This window comes from Cibotium barometz, chromosome 41 (genome assembly GCF_041138505.1).
Source record: "Cibotium barometz isolate CiBa-2024 chromosome 41, ASM4113850v1, whole genome shotgun sequence".
NCBI classification, from domain to species: domain Eukaryota; kingdom Viridiplantae; phylum Streptophyta; class Polypodiopsida; order Cyatheales; family Cibotiaceae; genus Cibotium; species Cibotium barometz.
The window spans coordinates 21,228,576-21,243,763 of NC_141086.1; the positions used below are offsets into that span (position 1 = coordinate 21,228,576).

A 15,188-nucleotide genomic window follows, 5' to 3' on the forward strand; every position below is an offset into this window, starting at 1 on the left:
GTGTCCTTAGAGGTGCTCACTCCAAACCTCCATTTACACAGCACTTTCGTCACGGATACACCTACATAAAATGATTACAGGGACCACCTCTACCAATGCCTGCATGATTGCATTTGTTCACGTTCAAAATATTTTCACCACTAATGATTCAATATGGTTCTATGCCCAGGTATTTATACTACCTCAAGTTTGTCTAAGATCTTTAGTAAATGCCAACAAACAGTAAATTCTCTTTGCAGGAATCTTCAATTGCCCACCACATTAGCAGAGCCGACTACACCTATAGCATTGATTGAAGACATACATAGGTTTGTCACCTACATGCATAATAACAAAATTGCAGATTGCCCCAAATGCATGCACGAGCACGCACACCCTAAACTTACAGAATTCAAATGACAAGCATGGGTTTCTATGCAAAGAGCACCAAGTCATTTGCAAAGTAACAAAATTGTGTGCACGTGCACACACACACATATGTATTGTAGTGATGTGAAGCCCCATGATAAGATCTTTACTGGTGGAGACATGGTATGATCCATCAAAATCAATTCATCATGACCTACATACCAATGAGTAGTTGAGGAAAAACCAAGATGGCTAGCTTGTTGTGACGCCACTGCATAAAGGGCATCAGGCAGTTAAGATAATCGATGCTCACAGCAGCATCATAGACCTGCCGTGTCTGCATGTAGCAAGATAACAGAAGGCAAGAGACCTCGCATTATAATACAGAGATGAGCATTAAAGATTGCCATGCCTAAAGTGGCTGCACACCAGCACTACTCAGCCGAAAGGATCCTTGCTTGTTGCATCTCTGCAAAGTAACCAAATACATTAACCCACATGCAAACAAAAGCATGCTTACAATCTCATATCTACCTTGATTGGATTAGTGTTTGTTCTTAACACATATTATAGACATTGTGTATGAAATGTGTACCATGGAGCTATGCTTGATTAAAGATACAGAACAAATATCGGTGGCTGGCTCCCTTGAAAGCAGTAGACGTACATGCGCTACGACCTTCCAGCTCTCACCAAGGGCTGGCTTTGGTGCCCTATTTTCTCCTGCCACTGTGTGGTTTGTAACCTGTGCATCCCCGAAAAATCTCTCTCTCTCTCTCTCTCTCTCTCTCTCTCTATATATATATATATATATATATATATATATATATATATGAAACCGGCCTCTGGTAGAAACCAAAGTGCGGTAGACTAGCAGTAACTCTTCCAATTGTAGTCCAAATAAATAACAAAATTAACTCGAGCTAGAATGCTCCAAAACTGAAAGGAAATCGACACCTGTTGGCCCCAAAGCTTGGCGCCCCTTTCGGTATTTCTTTATTCAAATTCAATGAAATGTATAACTGAGTACAACAAAGCCAGTCCAGGAAAGTAAACCTGCATGTCCAATCTGGTAGCCCTCAAGACCTCTTAGCACAGAGGATTCACACACAGATCTGTGTCCCACAAAAGCAACACACTCTGCTTCCCTCTAATCAACCAAAACAATTCAGTAGGGCAGCCTTGAGCACACATCTGGCATATTCCATGAACATGGTTTCACAACTCAGTTCACATACACATCCACTGTCTGATCTCTGTTTCCACCCTTCAAACTGCCATGCCCTTCCTCTCACAAAGGGCCAGATGACACAACTCTGCAGCAGCACACATAAACCAGTGGAAAGAAAGAAAGATTGATATGTTCAGAGCTTACCAATTTTAATGTGTGGTTCTGCACCGGAGGGACTGACCGTACCAGTCTGTACTTGCAACAGGCTGTCTGTACTTTTCTCCCTGCAACCGCCTGACTGATGCACCACCTGGAATCTGATAGAACGCCGCCTGCAACTGTTCAGGACTGAACAGGTGTGTGGCCGCTTGTACCTGTCCGTACAGGTTTGCAATGCCTGACTGTACATGTCCGTACAGCACTGTACGTGCAACTACTGCCTGTGTCAGCTGTCGTACAGCAACCGTACCAGCCTGCCTGCACAGTAACCGCCTGTACCTGCAGCCGCCTGAACCAATCCGTGTGCAACAGCCTGTACCTGTTGTCGTATAGCAACCGCCGCCAGTACCAACAGTACGGACTGTACCTGCTGTCTGTACCTGCCAGTGCTGCCTGAACCAGCCGCCAATAGGACTGCAGCTGCTTGCTCTGTACGGCCTGCAGCCACGTGGTCTGTACGGACTGTACCTGCTGTCCGTACCTGCCAGCGCTGCCTGAACCAGCCGCCAATAGGACTGCAGCCGCTTGCTCAGTACAGCCTGCTCTCCACACAGTAAATCCAGCTGCCACCTCTTTGCAGCCAGTCGACAGAGTTTCTCTTCTCCTCCACGCAGGTAGCTTGCACGATCTCCAAGAAGCAAGAGAGAGAGAGAGATAGGAGAGAGGCGTGTAACTCCCAAAGAGGAGTTGCCCCTTTTCCCCAAAAATATCCTAGTGCCCCTTTCTAAAGTTTATCAACTTACTAAGGGTCACTTATGCCTAGGGGCCTCCCAAGATTAAAACATATTAAAGTCCTTGGTCCCCCTTCACATTTGAGGATGTCCACACATCATACCATTTGTCCGGGCACCCCAAATATGAATCATTTAATATTTATCTTCCTCACCAACCACCATGCCCACACTTGTGCTGTTCCACTTTCACAGAGTCATGACATACCCCCCTCTTGAAAAATGGCAAGCGTCCTCGATTGCAATCTGGTGATATAGCAAAATATCCAAAGTGAAATGTACAATATGGCAAGATCAACGTCCCAATCTCTCTAAGCCATGCATATGTAACAACATTCACTGCAAACCAATGGTGTAGTAGTAGTCCAAGTTGTATACCACTGTGAACCATACACAACCACAACATCCAATGTGACTAGTACACATATATCATAGAAGTCCCATAAACAGATGTACTGTCAGCTATCAGTATCTTCGGGTGAGACAAAAGCTGCACCAAGCGACCTCTAGATATCATCTGAGCCTGTCTGTATCAAGGGAGTGGAGGTGCTACCCCCCTCATGAGCATCAGGCGATGCTCCAGACCCATGCTCTGCTGAAATTGATTAAGCCGTAACAAGAGTCGGCTCCAACTCAAAGGCATCGAGATAAAGCTGCAAAACCTGAGGTGAATCTGTTAAGTCACCTTCCTCCATCCACTTCGCATCCATCGGTGAATAGTTCTTGAACTTCACAAGATAGCGACGAGAAACTTCACCTCGTACCTTTCTTTCCTTATGTGCCAGTATCTGCTCTGGAATAAGAACCTCATCAAGTTCCTCAACTTCCGGCTGAGCCTCATCTGATACATCCTCAGGCACATCCCCACGGAAAGGTCTAAGTGAACTCACATGAAATGCATTGTCAATCCTCCAGTGATCTGGTAGCTTCAAGCGATAGGCCACCTCACCAATCTTTTCCAATACCTGAAAAGGTCCATAATAGCGCATGCTCAACTTAGGGAATAAGCGCTCTTTACCCTTCATCTTCTTGAGCCTAGCCTTTTCAAATCACAAAAGAACCCAATCACCCAATGCAAACTCTAATGCACGTCTGTGACAGTCTGCTGCTTTCTTTTGCTTTTCCTGAGTTTTCTGGAGTGCCAACTTAACTCTCCGATAAGCTTCATCCATATTCTCCACATACTGATCAGCCTCAAAGACCCCTTATCCTTTGTGTGCAAAATGGGTGGTACCTTCTTCCCTCCTTCCACAATCTCAAAAGGCGCCTTGCTCGTTGAGGTATGGACGGTGTTATTATATGCAAACTCCACCAAAGGAAGATACTTTTCCCATTGTTGCTTGTGCTCTGACACATAACACTTAAGAAGATCTAACACTGTAGAATTAGCCTCTTCCGATTGACCATCTGTTTGTGGATGAAATGAAGATGAAAACTTGAGAGTTGTACCCATGTTGTCAAACAACCCTCTCCAGAATAAACTCGTCATCCGTGGATCACGGTCACTAATGATAGACGAAGGCAAGCCATGATACTTTAAAATGTTCGCCATGAACAACTTCACCATATGATCAACTTTGATCGTCTTACACACGGGAATGAAATGGACCTGCTTACTGAACCTGCATATGATAGTCCAAATGCCATCATTCCCCGTTTGTGTCCGTGGAAGATCAAATATAAAATCCATGGCAATGCTCTCCCATGGTCTATCTGGAATAGGTAAAGGTTGAAGTAACCCTGGTGTCTTTTGACGGTCAAACTTCACCTTCTGACATACGATACATTGCCTAACAAAAGCATCAATATCTCTTCTCAAGGTTGGCCAATAAAAGAAAGTCTCAACTGCTTTTACCGTGGCGTCAATACGTCTATGACCTGCATACGGTGGAGCATGACTTTCAATCATAACCTTGAGTCGAGGTTGCCTGGTAACACAATCTACCATGCATCAACAAAAACCCATCTCTCAGAGTATAATGATCATACTGCTGACCCTCAGACATCTGATCATAGAGCCTTTCAAAATCCTCATCATGGGCATACTGCTCTTTCATCTCATCAAGCTCATGATGATAAGCAAGTGAAACTGCTGAGACCTGTGGCTTGTGTGACAAAGCATCTGCCACAACATTCTTTTTGCCTTCCACATGCACAATCTGGAAGTGGAACATAGACAAAAAGTTGGCCCATCGCATATGCTTCTCAGAAAGCTTAGTTTGCGTGAGGAAATAATGCAAGGTCTGATGATCTGTCTGCACGGTGAAATCAGCCCCAAGCAAATAGTGTTTCCATGTAGAAAGAGCATGAATTACAGCCAACATCTCTTTCTCATAAACCTGTAAATGCTTCTCGGCATTCTACAATATTCGACTCTCATAGGCTATCACATGTCCTTCCTGCAAGAGAACTGCCCCAATGCTGTTTCCACATGCATCACATTGGACAACAAAAGCCTTTCGGAGGTCCGGTGTCACGTAGGCTGTAACGCCTGTGACCGACGGCAGACCGGATGGCCAAGGACGTGGCCATCCGGGGTTCAGTGGGAGAGGACGCCCATGCGGAGTCATGGGCGGCCAGGCTAGTGTGGACGGCAGGCCACACAGTATATAGCCAGGGGGATGAGGGGCAATCCTCATTCTTCCTCTATGGCTGGGTTGTCTCCGCCACACCACTTATTTCCTCCATGGAGCTGTGTACAGCAGTCCGCAGAGACCAGATAGTAGAGGTATATGCTTGTTACCCTCTTTTGAATTCTATTTCCGTAGATGCAACTGTAATTGATGTTTGCGTAGACAAACAAGGAAAACAAAATAGCTTTGGACGAGACCCACTGTTTGAAAACCCTGTTTGGCATGCATGTGATTCAAACAAGAAAAAATCCAAGGTGAAAGAGACATTGAAGAAAAAGTACGTAGACACTTTAATGAATTTATTAGAGGAATTTCAGGATGTTTTTCTTGATGATTTACCAGATGGTTTACCACCATCTAGAGAAGTAGAGCATGGCATCGAAGTTATGCCAGGATCAAAACCTATAAGCAAACCTGCTTATAGATTAAGCCACTCCGAGGCTCAGGAGGTGGAAAAACAATTGACGGAATATTAGGCTTCATTCGGCCTAGTTCAAGTCCGTGGTGGGCATCGCCTATTCTTTTGGTAAAGAAGAAAGACGGATCTATGCGGATGTGCACAGACTATAGGGCTCTTAATCAGATAACGATTAAGAACAAGTATCCAATGCCACGCATGGATGAGTTGTTTGATCAACTCTATGGATCGAGATACTTCACAAAAATAGACCTGAGATCAGGATATCAGCAGGTTAGAATTAAACAAGAAGATGTTGCGAAGACAGCATTTAGGACCCGTTTCGGGCATTTTGAGTTTTTGGTTATGCCATTTGGGCTAACCAATGCTCCAGCGACGTTTATGACGCTGATGGACAGTATTTTACGTCCATATCTGGAAAAATTCGTAGTAGTTTTCCTAGATGATATTCTTGTGTACAGTAAGACACAGAAAGAACACATAGAGCATTTGCGTCTAGTGTTCGAGTTGTTGCGAGAGCACAAACTATTTGCAAAGAAGAGCAAATGTGAATTTTTTGAAACAGAAATTCACTACCTTGGCCATATTATATCCGCCGATGGTACGCGGATGGAGCCAGAAAAAGTAGAGGCTATTCTTAAATGGCTAGCGCCGAAGAATCTCGAGGAACTGCAGATTTTTCTTGGCATGTCGGGGTTCTACCGACAGTATGTGAAGGACTACGCGAAGATCGCAGTCTCATTGACTGACCAGTTACGGTCAAAAACTAAAAACATTAGTTGGGGGGAAGCCCAACAGAAGAGCTTTGATAAGCTCAAGGTGACCGTAGCAGCTGCACCTGTTTTGACTATTGTCGATCCAAATGAGCCGTTTGTTTTGGAAACAGACGCTAGTAATGAGGCCATTGGGGCCGTACTTATGCAAAGGGAACGCCCAATTGCATTTGAGAGTAAAAAGTTAGATCGTGCGCAACGTAACTACTCGGCTTATGAGCGAGAGTTACTAGCGATAGTTCATGCATTGAAAAAGTGGAGACACTATTTATATGGTGCTACTTTTGAGGTCCGGACGGACCATGAAAGTCTGAAATGGCTTTCAAGTCAAAATGAACTGAAGGGTATAAAAGTTCAGTGAGCGGAGATTCTACAGGAGTTTGACCTTCAGATACGTTACCAGAAAGGTAAGTATAACGTGGTGGCAGATGCACTTAGTCGCATGCCACAAATTAATGAACTAAGTTTCACAGTCTTCAAGAATGATTTCTTGGAGTCACTACGTGGTTTATGTGAGCACGATCCATCTTTTACAGAGGTCTGGCGCGTTGTACGCGTATGCACTTCTTTACAGACGCGCCCACCTCCCTCGTTGGCACGGATTGCTAGTCCGGAGAGACTGGCCGAAGGTGCAACGAGAAGGGAAGCGAGAGTTAGTCTGGAGAGACTAGCCGTGTCTTCTGGGTATAGTTTGGAGCCGGAGAGCTCTGACGTAGGCCCTTCATCACCTTTGACTGCCACGGCTTCAAAGGGGAGTGATAAACTTCGTCGGGGGGAGAAATATGCTAATTACTCCATTGACGACGGGTACTTACTCTACAAGGGTAGAGTATGTGTACCAATTATTGGTGACTTTCAGGCCCAAATTCTTAAAGAAAGTCATGATAGTCCAAGTGCGGGTCATCCCGAGATTCAGAAGACCTATGCACTAGTAAAAAGACAGTTTTATTGGCCTAGTTTGTTTAAGGACGTCCAGACTTATGTGCTGAAATGCAATAAGTGCCCACTACCAGGTCAATAAACATGAACGTCTTAAGGTTGGAGGACTACTCCATCCGCTGGAGATTCCTCAAGGGAAATGGGAAAGCATTTCCATGGATTTCATTACCGGTTTACCCAAGACGAGTCGAGGGAATGACTCGGTGTGGGTGGTAGTGAACAGGTTAACTAAAATGGCAAAGTTTATCGCCACGAAGAAAATTGTTAAAACGCCAGAGTTGGCAAAACTCTTTATTGAACATCTCTACAAGCTATATGGCCTGCCCGCAGATATAGTGTCGGATAGAGATAGAAAGTTCAACAGTCATTTTTGGAGGGAAGTTTTCAAAAAGTTGGATACTACTCTGAGTATGAGTACGGCAGATCATCCGGAGTCTGATGGTCAAACTGAAAGAGTTAACCAAATTCTAGAGGATATGTTGCATTCTTATGTTAGTAAGAAGCAATCTAATTCGGAAGAGTACTTGCCCTTATTGGAGTTTGCCTATAACAGCTCCAAACACTCAGCGACTGGATTTACACCATTCATGTTAATGTATGGATTCCAGCCGAGATCTCCGATGGCTGTAGGCCTAGAAAAGGAGAAGATTCAATCTGTCAAGGATTTCCTTGAAGATATGAATGATATGCTCAGAGCCGCACGTGAGAGCATTCGTAGCGCTCAGGATCGCGCTAAAACTTATGCGGATAAAGGACGTAGAAAGGTGACCTTTGCAGAAGGTGACTTTGTATTCCTCAAGGTTCCTGCGCAGTCAGAAACCATGAAAACGGGAAAGTGTGATAAACTTTCTCCGAGATATTGTGGTCCTTTTAAAATCCTTAAGAAGATTGGGGACGTAGCATATAAACTTGAGTTACCGGAGAGTTCTCAAGTCCATCCTGTCTTCCATGTCAGTAAACTGAAGAAATCAGTTCACGGGTTAGAGAACGCAGTTTCTCCAGAGATTTTGGTGGACTTGATAGAGCCACCAAAGATACCACATGAACCAGAAAGATTCTAGCGTATCGTGATAGACAAACCCGACATAAAGTGTACCAGGAGGTACTTGTTAAATGGACAGATAGGGATGAGGAGGTAGCTACCTGGGAACGCCGTAGTGCAATTTCCAAAAGGTTTCCCCAGTTTGTTTTCGAGGACGAAAACTCTTCTTAAGGGGGGGGTAATGTCACGTAGGCTGTAACGCCTGTGACCGACGGCAGACCGGATGGCCAAGGACGTGGCCATCCGGGGTTCAGTGGGAGAGGACGCCCATGCGGAGTCATGGGCGGCCAGGCTAGTGTGGACGGCAGGCCACACACTATATAGCCTGGGGGATGAGGGGCAATCCTCATTCTTCCTCCATGGCTGGGTGGTGAGACAGAGGCCGTCCCCTCCTGTGGTAACACCCGTAGCGGTGTTACAACGATCTAACATCCGGTAATACCAATACTGGATCCGAAGTATGCTTTTCTTTAAGCTTTTTAAAGGCTGTAATTTCCTGATCAGCCCATCTAAACGGAGTTGCCTTCTTTGTTAAGGCATGAAGGGGCGAAGCAATTTCAGCAAAATACCGCCTGTAATAGGAACACAATCCCAAAAAGCTGCGTACATCATGCACGGTCCTCAAATCTGGCCAATTAAGAATTGCTTCTACCTTCGATGGATCCATACGGACTCCATGCTTAGACACAATATGCCCCAAGAAGTGTATCTCTTGCAAGAAGAACTCACTCTTCTTGCCATTAATGACCAGCCTATGATTCCGGAGTTCTTCAAACGCAATGGCCAAATGCCTTCTATGCTCCTCCTCAGTGTGTGAAGCACAATCATATCATCAAAGAATGTGCCCACAAACGCTCTATGAGGCCGGAAAATCCTGTCCATCATTCTGTTAAATGTGGCAGGTGCATTTGTCAAACCAAAGGGCATAACCAAGAACTCATATAACCCAAAAGTGGTTCGAAATGCTGTCTTATGCACATTCTCGGGTCTAATACGTATCTGATGATACCCGCTTTTCAAGTCTATCCGACTAAAGACTGTGGAGCCCTGTAAGCGGTCCAAAATGTCATCGATCCTCGGAATAGGGAATCGATTCTTGATGGTATTCTTGTTCAGCGCCCTGTAATCAATACACATGCGCCAAGAACCATCTTTCTTTTGCACTAAGAGTACAGGTGAGCAAAAGGGTGATGAGCTAGGCTGGATCAACCCTTTATTCAACAATTCCTGCACCTGACTCATAATTTCTTCTTGTTGGGCTGCACTAACACGGTACCGCGGTCTATTTAGTGGAGTACTCCCCGGGATTAGATCAATAGCATGATCTTCTGGCCTTTCCGGAGGAAGTTTCCCTGGCAATGACCCGAAAAAACAATCTTGGAACTCACATAAGAAATCAGTCCTGTCCTTATCTGACGTAGATAAATTAGATTTAGACTCATCATCTGTTGCATCCTTTACAAAAATCAAGTACGCGGAAAGATGCTTTTTCATTACTGATCAAATTGCCGAAGCTGATAAAATAGGAACAGATTCTTCTTTAAGCTTTACATCCAAAACATGTTCTTTCCCTCTATGAGTCAAAGTAATCTTCCTATTGTATGTATCCACCACCGCATGTACTCTATGGCCCCATGGCATACCCAACAAAACATCACATCCATCAAGTGGCATGATGAAAAACTCCTCGCTGTCCACATAACCCTGCAAATGAAGCCTGAGCTTCCCAATAATAGGAGTGACGGGTTCTGCATATCCAGGACAAGCCATATTAGCCTCATATAAAGGCCCCATCTCCTCTGCACGGATCCCCAATCGGCCAGCTAAATCCGGTGAAATAAAGTTGGCTCTAGCACCTGTGTCAAAGAAAATCAAGGCATTTTGATCTCTCACTTTGCCCCATGCCCTGCACAATTCAGTCTCTTCACCACCTGGCTGTTTCCCAACAAGATTAGGAACTAACCCTACAGAAGGTTTTGGTTTCTTTGACTTGGGTTCCCCTTTAGTGTCAAAGTCCTTTTGGGACTTTCGCTTGGGACAATTAAAAGACATATGTCCCTCTTCTGTACAGTAAAAACATTTCCGAGCATCCATCAAAGCCTGTCTCTCCTCAGGAGTTCTCTTGGGCATTGGTAACTTCTTATACCGCTTCTCTGTAGACCCTTTTGCATCACGCGAAGCATGCCCTGACTTTTCAAATTTCTTGCTTAAGCTTTTACTTCCTTTAAATCCAGATGAGACTCCAGTGAGTAACGCATTTGCTGTCATAGCATTCTCTATCATCTGTGACATATTTGTTACTCGAGTCTTGATGCAATAATCACGCACTTCCTTGGGCAGCCCACAACAATACTTCTCTACCAGCTCAGACAAAGGCACTGCACGATAAGAAGTAACTGGGAGTAAAGCTTCCCAAAACTTCTTATTATAATCCTCAAGATTTTCACACTTTGATGCATCCAACTTGTGCCATGTTGTCATTACATCCACCTCAAAAGTAGATGTGAGCCATACGGAAGAGAACACCTGCTTAAACTGTACCCAAGTAGATGGTGCTATGCCCTGTAAAAGAAGAGTGGACCACCACTGCAATGCATTGCCTTTGAGAAAAGTCGCAGCTTTTCTCACCTTAGAGGACTCCGTATAATTACCACCAGAAAAAGCAGCATCAAACTGCTGTAAAAATTTAAGTGCCTTTAGCTTATCTTTGGCCCCACTGAATGTGTCAAATTTCACAGCAGCTCCCCCTTTCTTATAATCCTTCGCCTTACCCATAGGCGTTAGATTATCGTAAGGAAGTGGCTTCACAAGATTGCTACCCCCAGCATTCATGCCCATCATAGGGTCAACATTACCAATTCCCACACCTGGCATTCCATACATTCCAGCCATGTTTCCAAACATACCATTATGCATACCGGGCTGCATGCCCCCATGCATATTTCCTTGCATTCCAGGCTGCATGCCCCCAAACATGACATGTTTCCTTGCATTCCGGACTGCATACCACCAAACATATTTGCATACCAGGCTGAAAACTAGCTCCAGAATTCCCTGGAACACCCATGCCTCCCTGAGGATAACCCCCAGTCATGGATTGGAACACAGAGCCACCACCAAAATAGCCTAGATGCATAGACTGCTGTGGAATAGATGGCTGTTCGAAAAAGGAACTCTGTGAGTTGGCACCAAAAGTATGTTGCATGTTCGGAAACTGTCCAAAAGATGGATCCTGTGGAAGGCACCACTATTGCCCTGAGGTGGGTTCTTAGAACGCACTTTCTTCTTCTTCTTTTCAGGCTCAGAACGGGATCTCATAAATTCAGCAAACTTCTCACTTTGAGTGAGCTGCATAAACACATCCATTACACCTGCCCAACGATTTTTAAACTGAGCATCATCTTCCTCTTTACTAGGCATATCTTCTGGCTGTGTTACATCCTCATATTGTGCATCATCTGCAGCCTGTTCTCCTGCAAGAATATCCTCAGATTCATTTCTCTCAAGAGAGGTCTCTTGCTCTTCCTCTTCATCATAAAAATATTCGTCTTCTGTGTCAGACATGCTGCTGAATTTTCCAGCAATAGCTTTCGTCGAGTCAACCACGAGCTCACCCCCTTAAGAAAGTTGATGATGGGTCCCGGCAAGGGAACCTTGAAACCGGCCTTTGGTAGAAACCAAAGTGCGGTAGACTAACAATAACTCTTCCAATTGTAGTCCAAATAAATAACAAAATTAACTGGAGCTAGAATGCTCCAAAACTGAAAGGAAATCGACACCTGTTGGCCCCAAAGCTTGGCGCCCCTTTCGGTATTTCCTTATTCAAATTCATAAAATGTTTAACTGAGTACAACAAAGCCAATCCAGGAAAGTAAACCTGCATGTCCAATCTGGCAGCCCTCAAGACCTCTTAGCACAGAGGATTCACACACAGATTTGTGTCCCACAAAAGCAACACCCTGTGCTTCCCTCTAATCAACCAAGACAATTCAGTAGGACAGCCTTGAGCACACATCTGGCATATTCCATGAACATGGTTTCACAACTCAGTTCACATACACATCCACTGTCTGATCTCTGTTTCCACCCTTCAAACTGCCATACCCTTCCTCTTACAAAGGACCAGATGACACAACTCTGCAGCAGCAGACATAAACCAGTGCAAAGAAAGAAAGATTGATATGTTCAGAGCTTACCAATTTTAATGCGTGGTTCTGCACCAGAGGGACTGACCGTACCAGTCTGTACTTGCAATAGGCTGTCTGTACTTTTCTCCCTGCAGCCGCCTGACTGATGCACCACCTGGACTCTAATAGAACGCCGCCTACAACTGTTTAGGACTGAACAGGTGTGTGGCCGCTTGTACCTGTCCGTACAGGTTTGCAGTACCTGACTGTGCCTGTCCGTACAGTACTGTACGTGCAACTGTTGCTTGTGTCAGCTGTCATACAGCAGCCGTACCAGCCTACCTGCATAGTAACCGCCTGTACACCTGCAGCCGCCTGAACCAATCGATGTGCAACAGCCTGTACCTGTTGTCGTACACAGCAGCAGGCGCCAGTACCAACAGTACGGACTGTACCTGCTGTCCGTACCTGCCAGCGCTGCCTGAACCAGCCACCAATAGGACTGCAGCCGCCTGCTCTATACGGCCTGCAGCCATGTGGTCTGTACGGCCTGTATTCAGTACAACCTGCTCTCCACACAGTAAATCCAACCACCACCTCTTTGCAGCCAGTCGACAGAGTTTCTCTTCTCCTCCACGCAGGTAGCTTGCACGATCTCCAAAAAGCAAGAGAGAGAGAGATAGGAGAGAGGCGTGTAACTCTCAAAGAGGAGTTGCCTCTTTTTCCCAAAAATATCCTAGTGCCCCTTTCTAAAGTTTATCAACTTACTAAGGGTCACTTATGTCTAGGGGCCTCCCATCGAGCAATGGAAGCTTGGAATAATTTTGCATTGGCTTCTGGGCTGAAAATAAATTCAACAAAATCAGCCCTCATTGTATCACGGAATTTGATCTTGAGGCATTAGGGTGGCAAGGCCGTGTGGTGCATACAGGAGACATTGTTCATCATCTTGGGTATCCGGTTGGTGTGGATGTGGACCCCCAAGCGCTTCTTGCTTGGATTTCTGCTCGGATCTCGGATAAATTTGTGTATTGGAAAGCTCAAGGGTGGCCTATGCACGTGAGGGTTAAGGTAGCTCAGGTTATTATGCTTAGCATGATTTCCTATTTTTTGCCTTTGCTACCTTGGACGCAAAAATCTCTTCTCCGTATGGTTGCTCCCATTCGGTTTATGCTGTGGAAGAGGCAAGGAAATATTATGGGTCAAACATGGATAGCTTGGAATCACATTACGACGCCCAAAAGAATGGGTGGGGCTGCTTTACTGGATGTCCGCTTGCATATGGTGGCGCGTAGGTGGGCGCTTTTTCAGGATATGTGTTTGCAGGAGCAGCCTTGGGTATTCATGGCTCGTGACTTGATTGAGTTGGAGGGATTGTCACATGGGCGGACACGTGTGCAGGCTTCATGGTGGGACATTGTGAATGCGGCTCGTCCTGTCCGTATTCGCTCATCTTACATTTTATCGCATATTCTCCTTTCTTGGCATGAAGTTCTACTATTGGCTCGGTGGGATCCTAGTCATGAAAGACTACTTTTGAACTCTTTGCAGTTCGAAACATTTGTGGAGTCGCGTGTCATTGTTTGGCCAGACAGAGATGCTTCACGCATACAACTCAACCGCATAGTCAGGTTAGGCTTGGTTAGAATCCGAGATGCTGTGATACCTGGTCGTGACAGGCCATATTCGTTTCGTCGTATTCGGCAGCACTTTAGGGTTCCTCGGACATTTCAGCCACTATGGGTTGACATCATGCATGCAGTTGAGCCTTTTACTCCATTACCTCGGCCATCTGCAGATCAACCTTGGCTTGATTGGGCACTATGTAAATTTGGTGACTTGATATCACTTTCAGCTAACCAGGTCTATCATAAGCTCGTATCAGAGAACGATTGGGTTTCAGCCAAGGCCAATAAGGTGTGGGGATTGCACAAGTCTAAATCATGGTGGCAGAAAACTCTTATGCGTGGTTGGCAGTCTAAACTCCCTTACTGCGCCTCTCATATAAGGCTATTGTAAGCCTTTCCTATGCAGAAATGTCTAAAAATCATTTCAAAAAGTGAGGATCCCCGCTACGGTGGGACCAAAGGCATTAGACGAGGATGATGCTTTCATGATTTGGCTGAGTTTGGGACCTCTATTGGCTCTCTCACACCAGCAGATCAACCGTATCATCAGCCTAGACCTGATCTGACTTTGCACAGATCTGTCCCTGTTAGTGTCTCCTCCAAACTGCAGTTCCACAGAGAGCAATTTTGCACTGAAGATGGATTCATTGAGCGGGCTAGTTTATCTCCAGCCACACATGTAGGCTCAGACGAGGGTACAGGCCAAGACACAGCCACTACATGACACCACCCAAACCACTATATTTGATTTCTTTGGGCAAGTAGGATTCTGAGGAGGCAGCCAACTCTTGGAAGCCCCCAGGCCAGACATGTATTGTCCACACAGACGCATGGTGTCACCAGAGACTCCAGAGAGAAAGCACAGATCCCCTAGCGAGCTAGATGCCCACAACACCCAAGATCTCCGCCCTTTCACCCGCCAGCTCCAGATCAGAGACATACTCCAACAACATAGAGCAGCACCACCTCGGGTGGTGGACATTGCCTCCGTATATACTGTAGCAGAGGAGGATGACCTCTGTTGTGTTCTGAAAGACAGGTTGTATGCACAAGCAGCAAATATGATGGGGGCAGCTGCAAAATCACAACATCAACAGGTAGCAACGAGCGCCTCCCCCCCACCCCCCTTCTCGCCTCTCCTCCTGTCTGCCTGTGCCCC

At 45.5% G+C, this 15,188-nt stretch overlaps 1 protein-coding gene across 4 annotated transcripts in view; it reads right to left on the minus strand.

Moving 5' to 3' along the window:
* Nucleotides 1-409: 409 nt before the first annotated feature.
* RAD51D (DNA repair RAD51-like protein) overlaps nucleotides 410-15,188 on the minus strand; it is a 65,575-nt gene continuing 50,796 nt past the window's right edge. For 2 of the 4 annotated variants that reach the window (XR_015262980.1, XM_086780114.1), the window contains 2 exons: nucleotides 944-1,093; nucleotides 410-817 (listed from right to left, as the gene is read on the minus strand). Coding sequence is in view for 1 of the 4 variants with exons in the window: in XM_086780114.1 (XP_086636240.1) it covers nucleotides 761-817; nucleotides 944-1,093 (207 nt within the window). In the remaining 3 variants the exon portion in view is untranslated. Of the gene's footprint in view, nucleotides 818-943; nucleotides 1,094-15,188 lie in introns of those variants that run through there. The other 2 variants (XR_015262979.1, XR_015262981.1) reach the window with 2 other exon arrangements.